We start from the raw sequence: 17,974 nt of genomic DNA on the forward strand, positions 1-17,974 counted from the left end.
GGGCCTCAAAGTGTGCCAAGTATTTCAAGGACCTTGCAGCGAAGGTCGATGAAGCAAACACATGCTTACAGAGTCTGTCTATCGCTTGTGACTCCTTATTGGGCGGATGGGAAGTCTGGCTCTCTTCTGCCAAGTCTTTTTTGGCTGCAGCCACCACCACCATGGCATCTAATGGAAGACCTTTGGACCAATGAGGATGTTCAGCAGGGGGAGATAAAATTTTGTCAGGCCCCCCCCCAAGGTATAGCTTCCAAAGTGTCAGGAGCCTTCCATGCACACAGGACGATGAGCTGGACAAGCTCATTGTTCCAATGGGGTAACCCAGAAGGTAGGGGGCCGGGCAGAAAAGGCCTCCAGGAATACAGATTCCCCTGAGGAAGGATTGGAGAACTTCCAGTAGCCTAGGATCTCAAGGATGTCACCAAAGGACACCTCATCAGAGGGTGACCGTGGGGACCCTTCCCCGTCATCAAAGTCGGTATATCTTCCATTAGAGACTCCTCAGTGGAGTCTATGTGCTTCCTCTTGCACAAAGTCTTGCAAGGGACTTCCTTAGTGGGAAGCTCTGGGTAAGATTGCAAGGAGGGGCTCTCCTGAGGGGGAGAAACCTGAAGCCCTTGTGCCCGGGGTCTGGTAGTTGTGGCTTGCAACAGCTGCGGCACAGAGGGGGGCAAGGACTCTGACAGGGATGTTTTGCCAGCAGAATCAAGTGCCCTCTCCATGACCTGGAAGGCCGGACTGCCCAAACAGGGATGGGAGCATGGAACCGAGCACGACAACCTTGGAACAGAGGTCACACCCCACTCCGACAAGCCGACCACCAGACCAGGAGTCTCAAGAGGACTGTGGAGCGTGAGGGGAGGAGGATTCCTGGAGGCTACCATAGAAAAGACTGTCGTAGAACCAAGAAAGCCTACCCCAACGGCACAGCTGTTAGCCTGAGAAGGGCTCGGTGCCCAGTGTACTGAGGTCCATAAGGACGACTCCGGCTGCAAAGTGAGGTCCACTGTTGGTGTCGAAGGAAGGGAAGCTGCTGTCTAAGGAAGGGGCTTTGATGCTTCCCTGGAAGTCGAAGGAGGAGTGTAAGGAGGAGTCTGTTTAGAAATACGGTCACCTGCAAGAGGAAGCACAGCTTTAGACGGGTGAGAGAGTCCTCTGGCTACAAGCAACTGATCGACAAGCCGCAACACACCCTGTTCTGAGAGGCTCCTGGTCAACCTCACAGAGACCTGATGGAGATTCTGGCCTATCTAAAAAGGGTCTGTACTAACTTCCCACAAAAGGATCTAAGGAGGGACAGTACTTAGTTCTTGCGAGTTTGTGAGATGCAGAGCCCAGAACCAAGAATGTCTGCACCGAGGAGGATGGTGCCGAGAGCATCTGCGCCGACAAAGTGGCGTTATAGGCGAAGGTGTCTGCACTGTGAAGGGCGGTGTGGCAAATATCTGCATCGATGAATACAGTGCCATCTTAGAAGGTGTCTGCACCGGTAATAATGGTGCCGAAAGTGACTGCACTGAAGTCGGTGCTGAAGGCGTCTGCACCATAGAGGGCAGCATCCTGGAAGTTGACTGCATCAGCAAGGACGGAGGCAAAGGAGTCTGTGCCAATGGTGCCGAAGGAGGCTGCACCTGTAGAGACGGTGCCAAAAGGGTCTGCACTGACATCAGTGATGCTGAAAACGTCTGCGACAAAACTGTCAGAGCCATAAGTGTCTCACCGGGAACTCTGGTGCCGGTAGCGATGAAAAAGACATAGCTGGAGTGACAATACACTGGGGTGGTGCCAAGGCTGCGGCCGAAAGGCCCACAGATGGCAGTGCCGGCCCCAAAATGTTTACCTTTTTGTGAGTAGACTCCTTTTGATCTCCAGAGGGAGAAGAAGTGAGCAACATCGAGGAGGAAGAAGAAGAATGCCTCTTACAGGGTTTAGATGGAGGGGGTGAGCCCTCCGACCAAGAGATAGCCTTGCAGAAAGGAGTTTTAAGGAGGCCTTTTAGGATAAGTTTATTCTTCCTTTCTGAGTCCTAGTTGAGAAATGTCTACAAATCCCACGAGGAGGATCCACTGAAAGGTGGGAAACATTCAGACAATAAACACAAAAATCATGGCCATCAGAAAGCGGTAACTTACGGCCACATTCTGTACATTGTTTGAAACCAACACTACTTCTCTTATCCGACATTGCGATATCAAGGGAGAAACTACACTACTAAAAGGTTAAGAAACTGCCCAGAAGGGAAAGAAAGTGAGAAGAAGAATTACCAACGATGGTAATGGAAAAGTAACTCAAAGGTAAAAAAAGGAAAATACTACAAGGAGACAGTCTCAAAGTTGCGATAGGTAGAAGGATAGAGACAGTGAAGAGCTGAAAACTTTCTAAACACTAATAGAAAAACTTCAAAAAATTGAACACTTAGCTGAGAGAGAAGGCTTGACACGGCTGTACAGCAACGGGGCAAACGAGATCTGAGGTAACAGGGAGCACAGCATTGTAGATAGGATCTTGGCTTGAGAGTTTTTGGCTGACGCGAGCTTGGTATAAAGGCTGGCTTGGTTTCGAGGACGGAACCGATAACCCATTAGTAAGGAATGAACAAAGATTAACATCATCAGATATGAAAGTTAAGATGACAGAATATGGGGTCTACAACCAATGCCAAGTCCCCAAGTGGATCTAGCTTTTCCCCCAACAGTGTGGAAATGCTCTTGGTTAGGAAGAGGAATGTTTCCAGCATCACTAAGGCAGGGCCCACCTTAGCAACTGCGGGGCCAATTTGGATCATTTTGTTGGGGCCACCTATCTGGGTCACCTATCTGGTCCTCCACTGAACACCTCATCCCACCCCACCGCTTACTTGCTTCTTGAACATATGACTATTACAGATTATATAGCAAGAATATATATTACTGTGCATTAAAATAAAGCCATGCGTTTATTTTTGCTTGTATTTTGTAATAAAACACGTTAAAATAAAAGTAAACTACTGGACACTTGGATTACCCCACCACAACGATCCAGCATCTCTTGTAGTTAGTTCCTCTCTCACCCTCTGCTTTACTTACTCAGGCATACTACAAGGGGCCGGTTTGATGGGCTTCTGAGGTCATCTGTCAACATGATGCATCACCAGATGAGTGCACTTTGACTTAGGTTCATAGGGGTGTACTAGGCTAATGGCCCTGGAGCCTTTACAAGCCATGGGAACACAGTTTTTCCCAAAGGGGATGACAACATTTTTTGCATTGAGCTTAAGGCTATGGTTCCAACACCAGTCGTTGGTCTCTGGGAGGCCATTCTGTAGGATGTCAACATCATTTGGGGAATTAATAATAGCTCCCAACTTGCAATCGTCTGAGACCTTTGTCAGTCAGCGTCCCTTCATGTTAGCCTGGACTGCAGAGAAGTAGACACCAAACAGGAGAGGACCCAAGTCCGAACTCTGTGGGACTCCACTCGTGACTAGTTGGCAGTTTGACTTGGAGTCAGCTACTTTCACACTGTGGGTACCATCTGTGAGCCACTTTGCAACCCACCTAGTGATAGAGGGGTTGATGCCTAGCTTAGTGAGTTTTTCTATGATTCCTGAGTGGGGAATGGTATCAAAGGCCTTCGACAGATAAAGGTATGTTGTATGAACCACATTGCCTTCATCCACTGCTCTGGTGACTGACTCAAAGAAGTTGGCCAAGTTGACCAGGCATAATCTACACTTCACAAAACCTAACTGTGTGGGATTCAGAGTTTGGAGATTCCCTACATCCCCGTTTATTAGGTCCACAATGATGCACTCCATAGCTTTGCATATCAGACTTGTCAGGCTAATGGGGCGACAGTTCCCAGGGTCTATAGCTGCTCCTCCTTTGTGGAGAGGGATGACTGCAGCAGTACGCCATTCAATAGGGACAAAGCCCGAGGTGAGGCTGTGATGGAACAGAGCACACAAGTGAGGTGCCAGTTCACTTTGTAGTTCATGTAGAACACAGCCAAGGATACTGTCAGGTCCCATAGAAGCTGTATTTTTGGCTTTGGACTGTGCTGTTTTAACCTGTGCAGCAGTAATACTGGGTGCCTGGCAATTTCCTCGTATTGTGATTGGTCCTTTGGGGGGGTAAAGTTGGCACTGAATCTGTCGACCAGTATATTTGCAATATCTGTTGGATCGGTATAGGAGGTACCACTGTGCAGTAACTCAGAGCAAATCTGGGTATTTCCGTGGAGATTCTTTGCATAAATATAGGCGGCCTTGTGGTGGTCTTTACTATCTGCTGCAATTGTTTTCATAGCTAGCTTTAGCAGACCTGATGAGGGATCTCAACTTTTTGTTGAGGCTGATAAGGGAGTTTGTCCAGTCTTGGGACTTCACCTTATTCCCCATCAGTTTCCTCTTCCTGTTGTAGAATTGGTTTATGGCAGGAGACCACCAGATTGGCTTCCTTTTTTTTGGAGGACAGCGTCTTGGTTCTATTGGGTATGGCGAGATCCATGTATTTGTGTACGTGTTCACACAGTGCATTGGTGTATGATTTTGGTGGTCATGCAACTATTCTCCATTTGCATGGGTGCCGTGAAGTTAGCCACCTCTGTTTTTAGGAGCCCAAAGTTAGCTTTGGACAAGTTTTTCAAGGTGGTTACCTTTGGGGTGGTGGTAGAAGGGATGTGGATTTCCAAGGTGATTAGTCTGTGGTCGGATCTAACCAGGGAGGAGATGACTATTGGTGTAGAGCAACGATCACCCATGTTAGTATTGACCAGGTCAAGGATGTTGCTACCTCTAGTGGGGGTAAAAACGAGCTGGTCCAGGGCACTGGAATTAATGAACTCCAGGAAACGTTGGGCAAGTGTATTGGTACATGAGTAATTTTCCCAGTTAATGGAAAGGTAGCTGACGTCGCCTAGTATGAGAGTGTTAGGTTGGACCCTAATATTCTCCAGGGTGCTTAGGAACGTGGAGTGTGAGTTCTTGGACATGGTTGGGGACTTATAGCAGGCTACGATCTGAATTGCTGTCTTACCCAATGTTACCTACACCTGAAGTATCTCTGATGCTTTATGTTGGGCTACCAGTCTGGAGATGTGTGTATCCTTTATGAATATGTAAACATCTCTGCCTTTGGAGTTTCGGTCCAAGTTCTGGGGCCGAAAAGTGTGATATGAGTTATAGCCGGTAGTGTAGGGGTGCTTCCTGCTGCCTTGAACCAGGTTTCTGTTACAGCATAAATGTGGATGTTCTTCATTTTAAGGAGTGCTTAGAGTGAGTGCATTTTGAGATTTAGACTTCTAGCATTGAGCAGCATAACCCTCAGATTGCATTTGTTTTTAGCCATTATGGTGGTAATTTGGTCTTTGGAACATTACCTTAAAAAGGGACTGTAGAGGTGGCAAGAGCCTTGGCCAGTTCCGGAAGCCCAGGGGTGACAGATGCAGGCCATCTCTGGCAAAGCATCGAAGTCTGTCATTCATGTCATCCCAGGCATCCAAGCAGACTGGATCCCCTTAGAATGACACCAGAAACTCAGCCAATTGTTGAAATCAATCATTTTCTGCTTGTACTGTGGTATAATTCTGGGTGATGGTAGGACGTTGCTGAGGGCTAGGGTCATACCCGCCTAAGCTACATAATCCGAGAGCTCCTCCATGTCTCTTGTCATGTAATCCAGGGAGGTACGTCTCAGTCATTGTACATGTGGGTGTGAATTACCAGAGTCATATTTGTACCTGTTGTTGAGGGACCTGAGAGGGTGCGTTATGTGACGGATCCTGGCAGCTGACTGTTACTTTCTTATTCAACCTAGTGAGTGGGACATCAGTATGCCTCACTATCAAGTCACCTATGACTAAGTGTGTTGGGCATGCTGTTTTGCCTTAGGGGCTTTGGTTGAGTAGCACACTGTTTAGGAGAGTTGTCTCTCGTGATTAGTGTTGTGTTGTGGTGGCCGAGTGCGTTTCTGCCTTGGAGGTCTCCGTTTGGGTAAATTTTTATTTAAAGCCTCTGCAAAGGTGGGTGTGTGGTTTGTGTTTTTACGCAAAGGCAGTGCTGGTGTGTGTTCTGCAGGGCTATGCGTTTCATGTGGTGTGGTGCAAGTGTTGACCTTCTCCCTCTTGATCACCTATTCCTGTCTTGGCTGTAGAGTGTGTGGCTTCCAATTTAGATATACAAAGTGCATCTCTCGCAAGTCTGAGTGCTGGGAGGTAAACTGAGAGGGTTGTCAGTGTACAAGGCAGTTTCTACATTGCCTCAGGATGCCCAAGCTCACCAGGTTAATAGGAGAAAGCACAGGGAACTGACCTTTAGACATGCCAGGAGGGGTGGGGATCAGTAATAAGTACTGGATCTGTTTCCTTGTAGAATGTTTAGTGCTGGTAGCACTTTTGTGTGCTACAATAATTGCTACATGACGTCTGGTAAAGTGCTAAACTAATAAGCTAATAAAAGTGCAGGAGAGGAGAGAACTAGTAGATCTAAGGGAAAAATTGAAGAGCGGACTTTGGCACAGCTCAGAAGCTTACAAACAGTCCTGGATACAGTAAGTTTGTATCTGGACTAGACTTGTTACAGGAAAAGCGGGAAACTCAAATGCGGGCTTCTAAACCAGAAAAGTTGAGAGAGATGGAAAAACTGCCCAAACGGCCAATAAGTACAATTTCTGGGCCAGAAACCACTCCTTGTGCAGTAGATAGGCTACCTAGTGCTTACCGCTCCCACTAACAAACTTGAAGGCTTCCCCCCAACACAGAAAGGCTTGGGGGGCTCAGAAGATTACAAACAGTCCTGGATACAGCAAATCTGTATCTGGACTGGAAAGGCAGGACACAAGCTTGATTTTTTTTTTTTTTTACAGAAAGGCAGCTAAAACAACACTAAAAACAATTCAATTGCAGTGCAAGCTAATACACTTGACTGTGTAGCAATATTAGTGCAAATACAGTTTAAATAAATGCAATTTATATTCAAAGTGTATTCTGAAATGAAATATTCTACTTTGAACAGTTAAAGTGCCAAAAAATACATTTATCAGCTGAGAAGCACACTAAGTCAGAACACAAGGGAATGTGGTTCCTGTTTTTCAGATTGAGGATATCTCGAACGTTAAGGACCAAAGCATACCCAATATTTGGATGAGCTCCGACACTGCAGATGAGCAATTACTAATTCATGTAAAGCTAATTTGCACTGTGGCCTGTTTGCTGCGAAGCTATAAGAAGGTCGAAGAAAGATTTGGGACTGACACTATCACATGACTTTAGGAGTTACAAGTCAACTTATTCCTTTGCACAGACATATCAGCTAACCGTTATTTAGCATATTGGATAACAGTTTCCTTAATAACAGTGTTCAAGGTCATTTCATGACTTAAAAAGGAAGTTCGCAGACGATTGCAAGTTGGGAGCTATTATTAACTCCCCAAATGATGTTGACATCGTACAGAAAGGCCTCACTGAGACCAATGACTGGTGTCAGAACCATGGCCTTAAGCTCAATGCCAAAAAATGTGTCATCATCCCCCTTGGAAAAAAACACGGTTCCCATGAATTACATCTATGGTAGTCCACTGAACACAGAAGGAGTTATAAGAGATCTGGGAACACAGGTTGACAGCAACTTCTCTTTTGATCACCACATTGCCACTGTGGTCAGAAAGTCCTTCTATATGGCACATCTCATTACTAAGGGTTTTGCATCCAGGAAGAAAGAGGTAATTGTCACCCTCTACTCTTCCCTCGTTAGGCCAATCATCGAGTACAATGCCCCTTCTGGCATGTGCCTCACTAGACACCTGCAACAACTGGAGAGGCCGCAAAAGTACCTCACAAAGAGGATCCTAGGCCTTAAACACTTGTCCTATATGGACAGACTCAAAAATCTCCAACCATTCTCAGTTTCATATCTCCTACTTAGAGGAGATCTCTGCTTGACTTACAAAGCCATGTCTGACCCAGCTCTGTTAGAAATGCTACATTTAAAGAAATCTCAATCCCTCCGCACCACACGCTCCAGAGACCTCACTCTCATTACCACAATCAACAGAACATGCTGGAGGGACAGGTTCAATACCCAGGGAATGCCCATGCTATGGAATAGACTTCTCATACATGCCAAGCAGAACACCTAACTGGCCCTCTTCAAGAGAAATCTTGTTGAGTGGATGGGAAATAGAAAATTCACCCTGGGGATGACTCCAGTGGCTCTTCTCGACAGAGGCACTGGTAACTAAGGCCGGGTGGCATGATGCCAGGGTAATCCTATGGGCTAAGCTTGAAAAAGGCTCCAGGGTCATTAGCCTAGTACACACCTATGAGGTTCTAGCAAATTTTTTTTTTTTTTTTTAAGTAAAGTGGAAAGGGAGAAAGAAGGAACAGAAGATAATTCAAGGTTAAGAACCTAAGTGGGTTGGCCTTCTCAAATGTTCTCTCTGTATTAGGTAGAATGAGCTAATGATACTAGACTGGGAAATGTCTCCCAGATAAAATTTACAGTATGGGCGGGCAACTGCAAAGCCACCAAGTATAAAAACAAGACACCAATAAGGAGGCCGGGTGGGAAACTACTACAGATATTAGCTGTAGAGCACTCACAAACAGAAAATACAACTCTCAGTATGAAAAAGCAGTTTATAGTTAAGTAATTCAGTAAAAATGCAATTAAGAGTAATGAAACAGTATCTAGCAATGAAAAATAGAGTTTAAACAGCATAAAACAGTACATACATGCATTGAAACAGTAAAAAAAGCTTTACAACAGTGCAAAATGACGTAGATTAGCTGCATAGCACAATTATAAGCACTAAAGAAGTGCAATTCAATGAAACTGAACTACAACTATTACAGCTACTACCTATAGCCACTAAATGAAAGTTTTAAACAGATAAAGGAGCAAGGACACTCTAGAGAATGCTTTTAATTCCAAACAAATCAGTTATATGATAACTGACTAGAACACAGAAACCTCACAAAAAATGCTTAACAGTAAACGTGTTCTCCAACTCTTATAGTACTGTGTGTATCTACTGAACCTGGATAGAACATATCTCCACACATTACCCCTTGTTCCCCCCACATTTTTTTTATTTTATTTTACTGCATTTTATTTTTTCTGCATTTTCTGTCAAGCTCTCTCTCCTCTCATTTGACTTATGACTAACATCCTTTCATATTCCACGTCCAACAACTGTACTTACTGGATATTTTATATTATTTTCTCTGTTGACACATTACATTATACAACATATTATACAACGTTATGATGTTATAAATGCACTTGGGTCTTCACTTTGGATATCAGTTTGGATGCCTTTTGTGTGCAGTCTGTGCAACCTCCCTGGGTCCGAGTGGGTTTTGGCAAGGTGCTCCAGCAGTACTATGCATCATCCCAAAGATATGCCATTAGGTGAACTGCAAGCCTTACAAAATGCTTGCAAATCTGTAGGCCACGAGTTGTTTTGTAATGGGATGGTATCCCTGTTCCAAGACAGTGTCAGTACCTTGCACCCAGCAAGTACTGAGATAAGGTATGGTACCCATGCACCCCAGAAACTGGATTAATATGGGAATTAGAAAATAATAAAGTGATTTATATTAGTTATGTCTAACATAACTTGTGTTTAATTTACTGATGCATCTGTCTCTGTTGTGATATGGAGTTATAGATAAAAGAAGTCTGTTTCCTGGATCAGCTCACTTAAAAGACTGAGTCAGCAGTGTAAATATGAAAGTTGTGAAGCTAGTTCAATTGCACTGCTTGCTTCATACTGTATATTTTACCTGGCTCTGCAAAGACGGTTTCCTCCATCCTCCTCTCCACGGATGGTATTCGCAAGGAATATGCATAGATGCATCCACCATTGGTGCCTGCCCAAAGTGAAGGGCCATAATGCGAACCTATAGAAAAATGTGACAGCACATTAGTAAATGGCAGCTTTTAACAACAAATACAAAACTGTAATCCATAGTGCTGCCAATATTGATAATGTATATATTGATTGCAATCCTTAACTGCTCCAGAGGTCAAAAGGACAACGAGAAATTAAGACCACCACATGCAGAACACTAATACTCAGGTACTCGCCATACAGTACAGCTGTGTAAGAACTTACTATAACAGTAGATGTCATACAGATCATTGCTGCAGTATTCTTAACAGATAGCTTTTTGCTCATTGACGTCCAGCCAGGCACCAAAGCTTTACCTTCGTATGTCCGGGCGATGACCTCGGCTTGTACACATATTGGGGAATAAAGTAGACATACATATAGCAACCTAAGACCATCTCTAAGCCAACAATGCCCTGAATAAGACTAAGGAACAGGAAAGCTAAGATAGGAGGGGCTTGGGATGAACAGGGTAAGCAAGTTCCCCTTGTGAAAATAAGATTGTGTGGTATAGAATGCGCCTGTGTGTATACGAAAGGCAAAGTGTTTGTGCCAATGAAAAGTCAAGGAGTAAATATAGGCTGATAGGTGGGAAAGAAGGAATACTGAAACAGTGATCAGTAGGACATCTATGGCTATTTTAAGTTCTTGCACAGCTGTACTATGTCCTCAGAGAGTCACTGATGCAGTATTTTTAACACACGGGTGATTCCCAGAGCTGTACAGAAAGAAGGTGGTAGGTTAAAAGGAACCAGAGGGAGAAGAATCCACAAAGCCAGACAGAACGGTTCTGGCAAACACTATCCTGGATCTTGACAAAGCATCCAACTTGTAATGTTTTGTGAAGGTGTGAACAGAAAACCATGTTGCTGCTTCCAGAATGGACCTGGTGTCTACAACTTTGTAGAAAGCACCTGAAGAAGCTGCTGCTCGAGTGGCATGAAATTTTGGGTAGTAGGGTATAGTCTTTCCATGGCGAGAACAGGAGGAGGAAATAGCCTTTAAGATCTAAGAGACAACTGATTGTTTGGAAACTGGTTGTCCTAGCCTGGACTCCATGAAGAAGGCAAACTGTCAATCTGTTTTTCTGATGTCCTTAGTTTTATCCAAGTACAACCTCAACTGTATGCAAGTGACCAAAGAGTGCAGTATTCCTGCCCCCTTGTTCTGGGGACTGGTGAAAAAGGTAAGCAGGATGATTGATGGAGTGCAAATTCACTGGCTACTTTTGGCAAGAAGGCTGGATTGACCCCAAGACTTACCCTACCTTTGTGAAAGATAAGGAATGACCATTACAGCCTATTATTCTGAGACCCTGCAGGCTAAGGTCAATGCCAAGAGAAGCACTGTTTTCCAACTGCAGAATTTTAAAGTAGCTGATGCAGCTGGCTCAACAGGAGGCAAGGTTAGCTTTTCCACAACAAACTTAAGGTCCTAAGGAAGAACAACAGGTTTTTGTTGGGGTTTATTATCTAGAACTCCCCCTTAAGAAAAAATTAAACTCTGCCCTGGACATAAGAGCAGGTTCCGTTAGACAAGCAATGGCAATAGGCATGCCTTAAAAAAAGGAAGACTAGGCCAATCCCAAGTGTAAAAGGTCACATAAGTATTGTAGGACTGTGGGGGTATCTGTTGAAATGGGTTGGAGTTTGTGTTTAAAGCACCAGATGGAAAATCTTTTCCAGTTGGCTGTGTAACATTCTGGTGTTAGGTTTTCTGGCTTCTTGTAGAATCTGGATGACCTCTTCTGAAATATTATGTCTGACAGGGAATTAATATCCTAACATTGAAAGGGTCAGGCTGAGAGAATTGAGAATGGGGTGAAGGAGTAGCCCTTTCTGTTAGGTGATATATCTGGTTTTGGAGGAATTCTCCAGAACTTTCACTTTGATAGGTAAAGCAGGCATGGAAAAAGTTCAGTTTTCTACACTTACCATAAATGTAGATGGTCGAGTGTATTCACTGTTGCAATCCTGACTTTTGGAATTTCCGGCCGTGGAAGCCCTTGCCTGGCCCGACTACCAGAGAATATTTTCAATGAATCTGGCGGATGCCTTGCATTATCAAGATCCTGCCACAGTTGATTCTGTAAACTGCAGAAGGTGTGTTGTTGTCTTTCGGCTTTTCCCGATTAGGGGTCGCCACAGCGGAACTCCGGTCCGCTAATGACTGGCAGTAGATTTTGACGATCGCGGAGGTGCCAGCTCGACGTTCAACCTTCAACGAAGGCACGCCCATTTACACATGTCTTTCGAACGCCCACCCAACCGCGGGGAGGACATGCAGACTCCACACAGAAGGCACTCCCCGCACTCCAGCCGGGAATCAAATGGGAGAACCTCTTGCTGTGAGGCAACAACGCTACCACTGCACCACCGCAGATCTGTACTATACATTAATAACTAAAATTATAATTACACACTATTGCTACTCTACAGTTAATCTAGGTGGCCTCTCCTGTATTTCCAAGCTCAGCACCTCAGGTTTCCTTGGAGAAAGAATCTTCAACAGACCTTACAGTAAGGGAAAAAAAGTTCTACTTACCATCTTTTAAGTAGGTGTCAGCAAAATACAGGGTTCTTACAAACCCAGTAAAGGAATCATCTGCAGAACGTGCTTCAATTTTTCTCTGTACTGGTGCCAGTTCCATCTCATGTAGTGCATCTTGGTCAAACCTAGCATTTGCGTCATCAACCTGTACAGGTAAAAAAGGGGGAAATTGCTTACAAACTACACACATGCCCACCTTTAACTTAAGGTCCAACAATACCACAAAAGTACAAATTGCAACTACGGCCTCAAATTCACCTAAATGCCTAGAACAATGCTATTTGACAGACATCAGTTATCTTACAGCACACTCATGAACTAAGGTATAAATAATAAACCAAGAAGAAACTCCAGTGTGGTGGGTGTGAAGTTCACTCGCTGAAATATGTTATGCACCTAGTTCACTAATAAAACTTCAATTTTAAAATACGTACTACAAAACAAAATAGTAAGTAGCCCACAGCTGAGTTAAAAATGAAATATCCTTTACTGAAACACACAAACAAGCGATCCTAGTTGAGTATAATGAAAAGCATTAAAGACATTCATTAATTCATATATAATCAGTTTATTTGGAGCAAGTGAGTGGTTACAGAGGGTGGTTCTGTTAACAGCAATAAAAGCATTAAGCTCAATCCTTTAACCACATCCCCCTTCCCCTTAACACCATAGTGTAAACAGACTGTGCTACCTTACAACTGAAACTTAAAAGCTAGTGACAAATTAAAATACATAATATAAGAACGGTTTATTAAGGCTAACCTACTAATCCAAACTTTAAGAAACCAACTCACTAACAAAATGACTAACAAAAACATCTACCACTAAACATCTATCAGAATAAATAGTAACGTATAAATTGAAACTTTTGACAAAGATCGCTTTCACACCAAATAAATACTTCATCAGGTGTGTGTGTGTGAAAAACATATTATATTAATGAACATGTGTATAAATCTACAAGTGAGCACCTCAGCAGGCTGAAAACCATAGCTATAATTGCCAAGGTGGAAATACAGTGAAAATTGTTAGAAATAAAGCATTAAGGCCCTGGGGATCTGTTCAAGTGTGGCATATAACTAAGAAAGCACTTGGTTTAAATGAGTAAAAGCATCAGAACGCAGTACCAATGTCAGTTTTCATTAAAAAAAAATTACAATGTTTGATACTTGTTTATAACAATATTAGCATGTATGATATTAGCATATAATGTCAGCATTAATCAGTCCCATATCAGACTTTTAATAGTCTTTTAAGCAGTGAGGCAGTTTTCTGAGTTCCAGTATGCTTTTTATGGAGGAATAATAACTAAGCCCCAGTTTTCTAAGAGTTCAGTTTCAGCTGCAACAGCAGTCCATGTTTTAGTTCCAAAAGGTCCACACGATCAATAATTTGAAATTTAAAGCCAAGCTGCAGGTACCAAGACAGTGCATTATTCTTGCACTTAGCTCGAATTCCTGAAAGATGGCCAGAAATCCTTCTTTTAAGTCTGTTGAACATTTTCCCCACATAACACCCTTCACAGTCATTGCAGCTTGCCCTGTAAACCACCAGCATTGAGTTTCAGTCATTGCAGCTTGCTCTATAAACCACCAGCATTGAGTTACAGTCTTCCTGCCTTGGTTTTAAGGAGCTTCTTTAAATAACGGCAGAAAAACATGTCTGGGTTTTCTGAGACTTCAAGGGATATCACATATTTTCTTTTTGAAGGTGTAAATACTACCATCTTTACAATGCCAGATTACTACAGCAGGAATTTGCATATGTGGCTATAAATTAACACTAGTATCAATGAAGAGAAAAAAATGTGCTATGCTGTAATTCCCACACTTTACAAATAATATTAATTATATCTAATTAAACAGCAAGTGTCATCATTGCTAAGAACTTCAAGGAGAAAATCTGACTGGGATCAGTAAATATACACTGCATCATAAAATAAGATCTTTGCAATGTTCAGTTATTCTGCTGCAGCAACTTTACAACTAACTGCACATTTATTACCTTTATGAAGCAATGCATTGCAAAATATTAAACTACTCGAACTTAAAACCTAACAAAAAGGACAAAAAGTACAGTTTTGTACCTACCATAAATGTAGATGTTCGAGGATCCACATTGCTGCAGTCCTAACTATTGGGTAGTCCGCTGTCCAGTCGGCCCGAATACCAAAGTATATGGCTGACGTCGGTCACGGCGCATTAGACTGACCTCAGTACGTCAGGGTACTAATGCGCATGACCGACGTCATCTCCTCAGTCTTTTCTTGCCCCAGATGTCAGAAGACCCTAAAAAGACAAGGCCAAAACCAAAACCAAAACACACCAAACATACCTGCACCAAAAATATATACAATATATACAAAGGTACCAGAATATAATCTCACCTACACAACCACCCCTAAACACAGAGGGGAAGGAGGGAGGGTAAATTGGACTGCAGCAATGTGGATCCTCGAACATCTACATTTATGGTAGGTACAAAACTGTACTATGTTCTTCATTCCACATTGCTGCAGTCCTAACTATTGGGTAGAATCCCAAAGCAGAGGTAAGGGAGGCTGGCAAATCATAAGGAAGCAGGAGCTGATAACATGCCTTGCAAAATAGCTGTGGCAAAACCAGCCCTAGACTTAGAGTAGAGAGGAAGGTGGTAATGCTTAGAGAAAGTATGCACTGAACTCCAAGTAGCTGCCTCCAAAATATCCTTAGTTGCCACCCCCCTTAGAAATGCTGTTGAAGTGGCAGTAGCCCTAGTGGAATGAGGCCTAATCCCAGCTGGAATCTCCTTGCCATGATGGGAATAACAAAATGCAATGCAAAACCCAATCCACCTAGAAATAGTTTGTTTTGTCACAGGCTTGCCCTGCGAACTCAAAGCAAAAGAAACAAACAACTGCTGAGACTGCCTAAAATCCTTAGTCCTGCTTAAATAATAACGCAATTGCCTGTGTACATCTAAAGTGTGCAAAATCTTTTCCCCTTTATTTTGGGGATCTGCATAGAAAGTAGGCAAATGAATAGTTTGGTTTAAAGCCACACTAGAAACCACCTTAGGCATAAAGGAAGGATTAGTACGTAATGATACCCTATCCTTATGAAAAATCAAAAAGGCTCAACCGCCATAAGGGCCTGTAACTCAGAAACCCTTCTTGCAGAAGTAATGGCCAACAAAAAAGCAGTCTTCCATGGCAAGTATTTCAGTTCAGCAGTAGCCATGAGGCTCAAAAGGTTGTAGAGTAAGTTTCTCCAACACAAAATTGAGATCCCAAGCAGGAGTAGGAGCTCTACGTGGGGGTCTTATATTCTTTGCCCTCTAAGAAATTGCTTGAACAAAGGATGTGAAAACAATGGTGGGTCACAATCATAGTGAGCTGAAATTGCTGCAGCATGAATCTTAATGGAAGAGAAAGACAAACCTTTGTCCAATAACTCAGTAAGATATTGAAGAGCCACACTCAAATTAGGCTCAAATCTCCAAATTCTTTGCTGCAGTCCAAAATAAAAATCTCTTCCATTTTTCTGCGTACACTTTCCTTGTACTAGGTCTTCTGGCTTCCATAATCACATTTAAAACTTGTTGAGGAAGTTGAGACCTGCTGTCTTTCAAAACAGAATATGCCAGGCTGTTAGATGAAGAGAGTGAAGCTTGACATTGAGCAGATGACCGTCCCTCTGAGACAACAGGTGTGGAATCAAGGGTAAAGGCCATGGAGGCTTCCTTACCAGACTCCTCAGTAATGGGTACCAGTGCTGCCGAGGCCAATCTGGAGCTATTAAAATCATCCTTGGCTTGTCTTGTCTGACCTTTAGAAGCACCTTTGGGAGAAGAGGCAGAGGTGAAAAAGCATACACATGAAGATTTTTCCAACTGAAAGAAAGAGCATCCACTTTCCAAGCTGTGTGATGAAATCCCTTCTGCAAAACTTTGGCAGCTGGTGGTTTAGTGGAGAAGCGAACAGATCTATGTCTGGAGTTCCCCATGACACTGTCAATTTGTGAAATACATGAAGATCCAGTTTCCACTCATGGGGATCCATGATTTGTCTGCTTAACACATCTGCTAAGGAGTTCTGTGCTCCGGCAGAAACCTTGCCTGAAGAGTCAGTTGCAAGCTGAGCGCAGTCTCCCATAAAATCATTGCTTGCCTGCACAATGGGTAAGAATGTGTTCCCCTTGTTTGTTGATGTACCACATGACAGTTGTGTTGTCTGTTAGAATCAACACCTGCCCTGGAAGAAGTAACTCCTTGAAAGCCATTAATGCAAACTGGACTGCTAACATCTCTTTCATGTTGATATGTAGATGCTGTAGTCTGGCAGGCCACTTGTCCTGTATCCACTTTCCATCTAGATGAGCTCCCCAAGCAATGTCTGAGGCATCTGTCGTTAGAATCTGACTTGCCTCTGGCCGGGTCACAGAGAGTCCCTTGTTTAGGTGACATTCCTGAGCCCACCACAAAAATTCCTTCTGAATGCAAGGTATTATTTGAATGACAGTGTCCAAATCCTGGCAGTGCTGTGTCCATAGATTTTTGAGATACCATTGTAGCTTCCTCATATGCAGTTTGGCATTGGGAAGCACCAGAATACAAGATGCCATGAACCCTAAGGCTTGAAGGACTGTCCTTGCAGTCAGCCCGGACTGAAGAGATAGTTGATGGAAGTAACTGGAAAGATTCTTTTGTTTGTCCGGGGTTAAAAAGGCCATCTGGGCTGCTGTATTCAGTCTCACACCCAGAAAGCACATGTCTTGAGAGGGTACTAGACTGGACTTTATTTCGTTCACAGAATACCCTAGGCATCTTAGCACTGCTATGACATATTCCAAATGCTGTAGAAGGTCTTCCTTTTCTTGAGCCAGAATCAGGCAGTCGTCCAAGTAAGGATAGATTTGAATTCCTTTTAGCCTGAAGTAAGCTATCACTGGAGCCAGAACCTTTGTGAATACTCTGGGCAGTAGATAAGCCAAAGGGCAATGCAGAGAACTGATAATGAGAATTTCCAGCTCGAAAACGCAGATACTTCCTGCAACTTAGCCTTATAGGCACATGAAGGTAAGCTTCCTTGAGATCTAAAGTTACCATCCAGTGATCTTTGCCCAGCAGAGGTAAAAGCTGCTGTAACGTCAACATTTTGAACTTGGGAATGTCCAGATAAGTGTTGAGGATAGATAAATCCAAAATTGGTCTCCACGTGTTCCCCTTCTTTGGTACTAGGAACAGGCGAGAATAAAATCCTAGGCCCCTTTCTGGCACAGGAACTGACTGAATGGCTCCTATTTGAAGCAACAGAGAAATTTGCTTGTGAGCCTCTGTTCTTTGTAGAGGAGGAATGTCTGGCATGCCTTTGAAAGGAGGCAAGGTATGGAAATAAAACCTGTAACCGTGGTGAATGATATCCAGAACCCATTTGTCTTGGGTAATTAAATCCCAATTTTCTTTGAAAAGAGACAGCCTTCCTCCCAGAGGTGCTGCCAGGCGAGAATGTACTGGCAGCTGAAAAGGCAGGTCATTGGGTCTGCTTACGAAAGGACTGACCCCTGCCCTCACCAGAA

At 43.5% G+C, this 17,974-nt stretch overlaps 1 protein-coding gene across 7 annotated transcripts in view; it reads right to left on the reverse strand.

Moving 5' to 3' along the window:
- LLGL2 (LLGL scribble cell polarity complex component 2) overlaps positions 1-17,974 on the reverse strand; it is a 2,451,001-nt gene that overhangs the window by 581,300 nt on the left and 1,851,727 nt on the right. For all 7 annotated transcript variants that reach the window (XM_044084955.1, XM_044084956.1, XM_044084957.1 and 4 more), the window contains exons 17-18: positions 12,414-12,564; positions 9,763-9,879 (exon numbers count right to left, since the gene is read on the reverse strand). In XM_044084955.1, the coding sequence (XP_043940890.1) occupies positions 9,763-9,879; positions 12,414-12,564 (268 nt within the window). The remainder of the gene's footprint in view (positions 1-9,762; positions 9,880-12,413; positions 12,565-17,974) is intronic.

The sequence above is a fragment of the Protopterus annectens genome, chromosome 10.part0 (genome assembly GCF_019279795.1).
Source record: "Protopterus annectens isolate FY-2018-M chromosome 10.part0, PAN1.0, whole genome shotgun sequence".
NCBI classification, from domain to species: Eukaryota; Metazoa; Chordata; order Ceratodontiformes; family Protopteridae; genus Protopterus; species Protopterus annectens.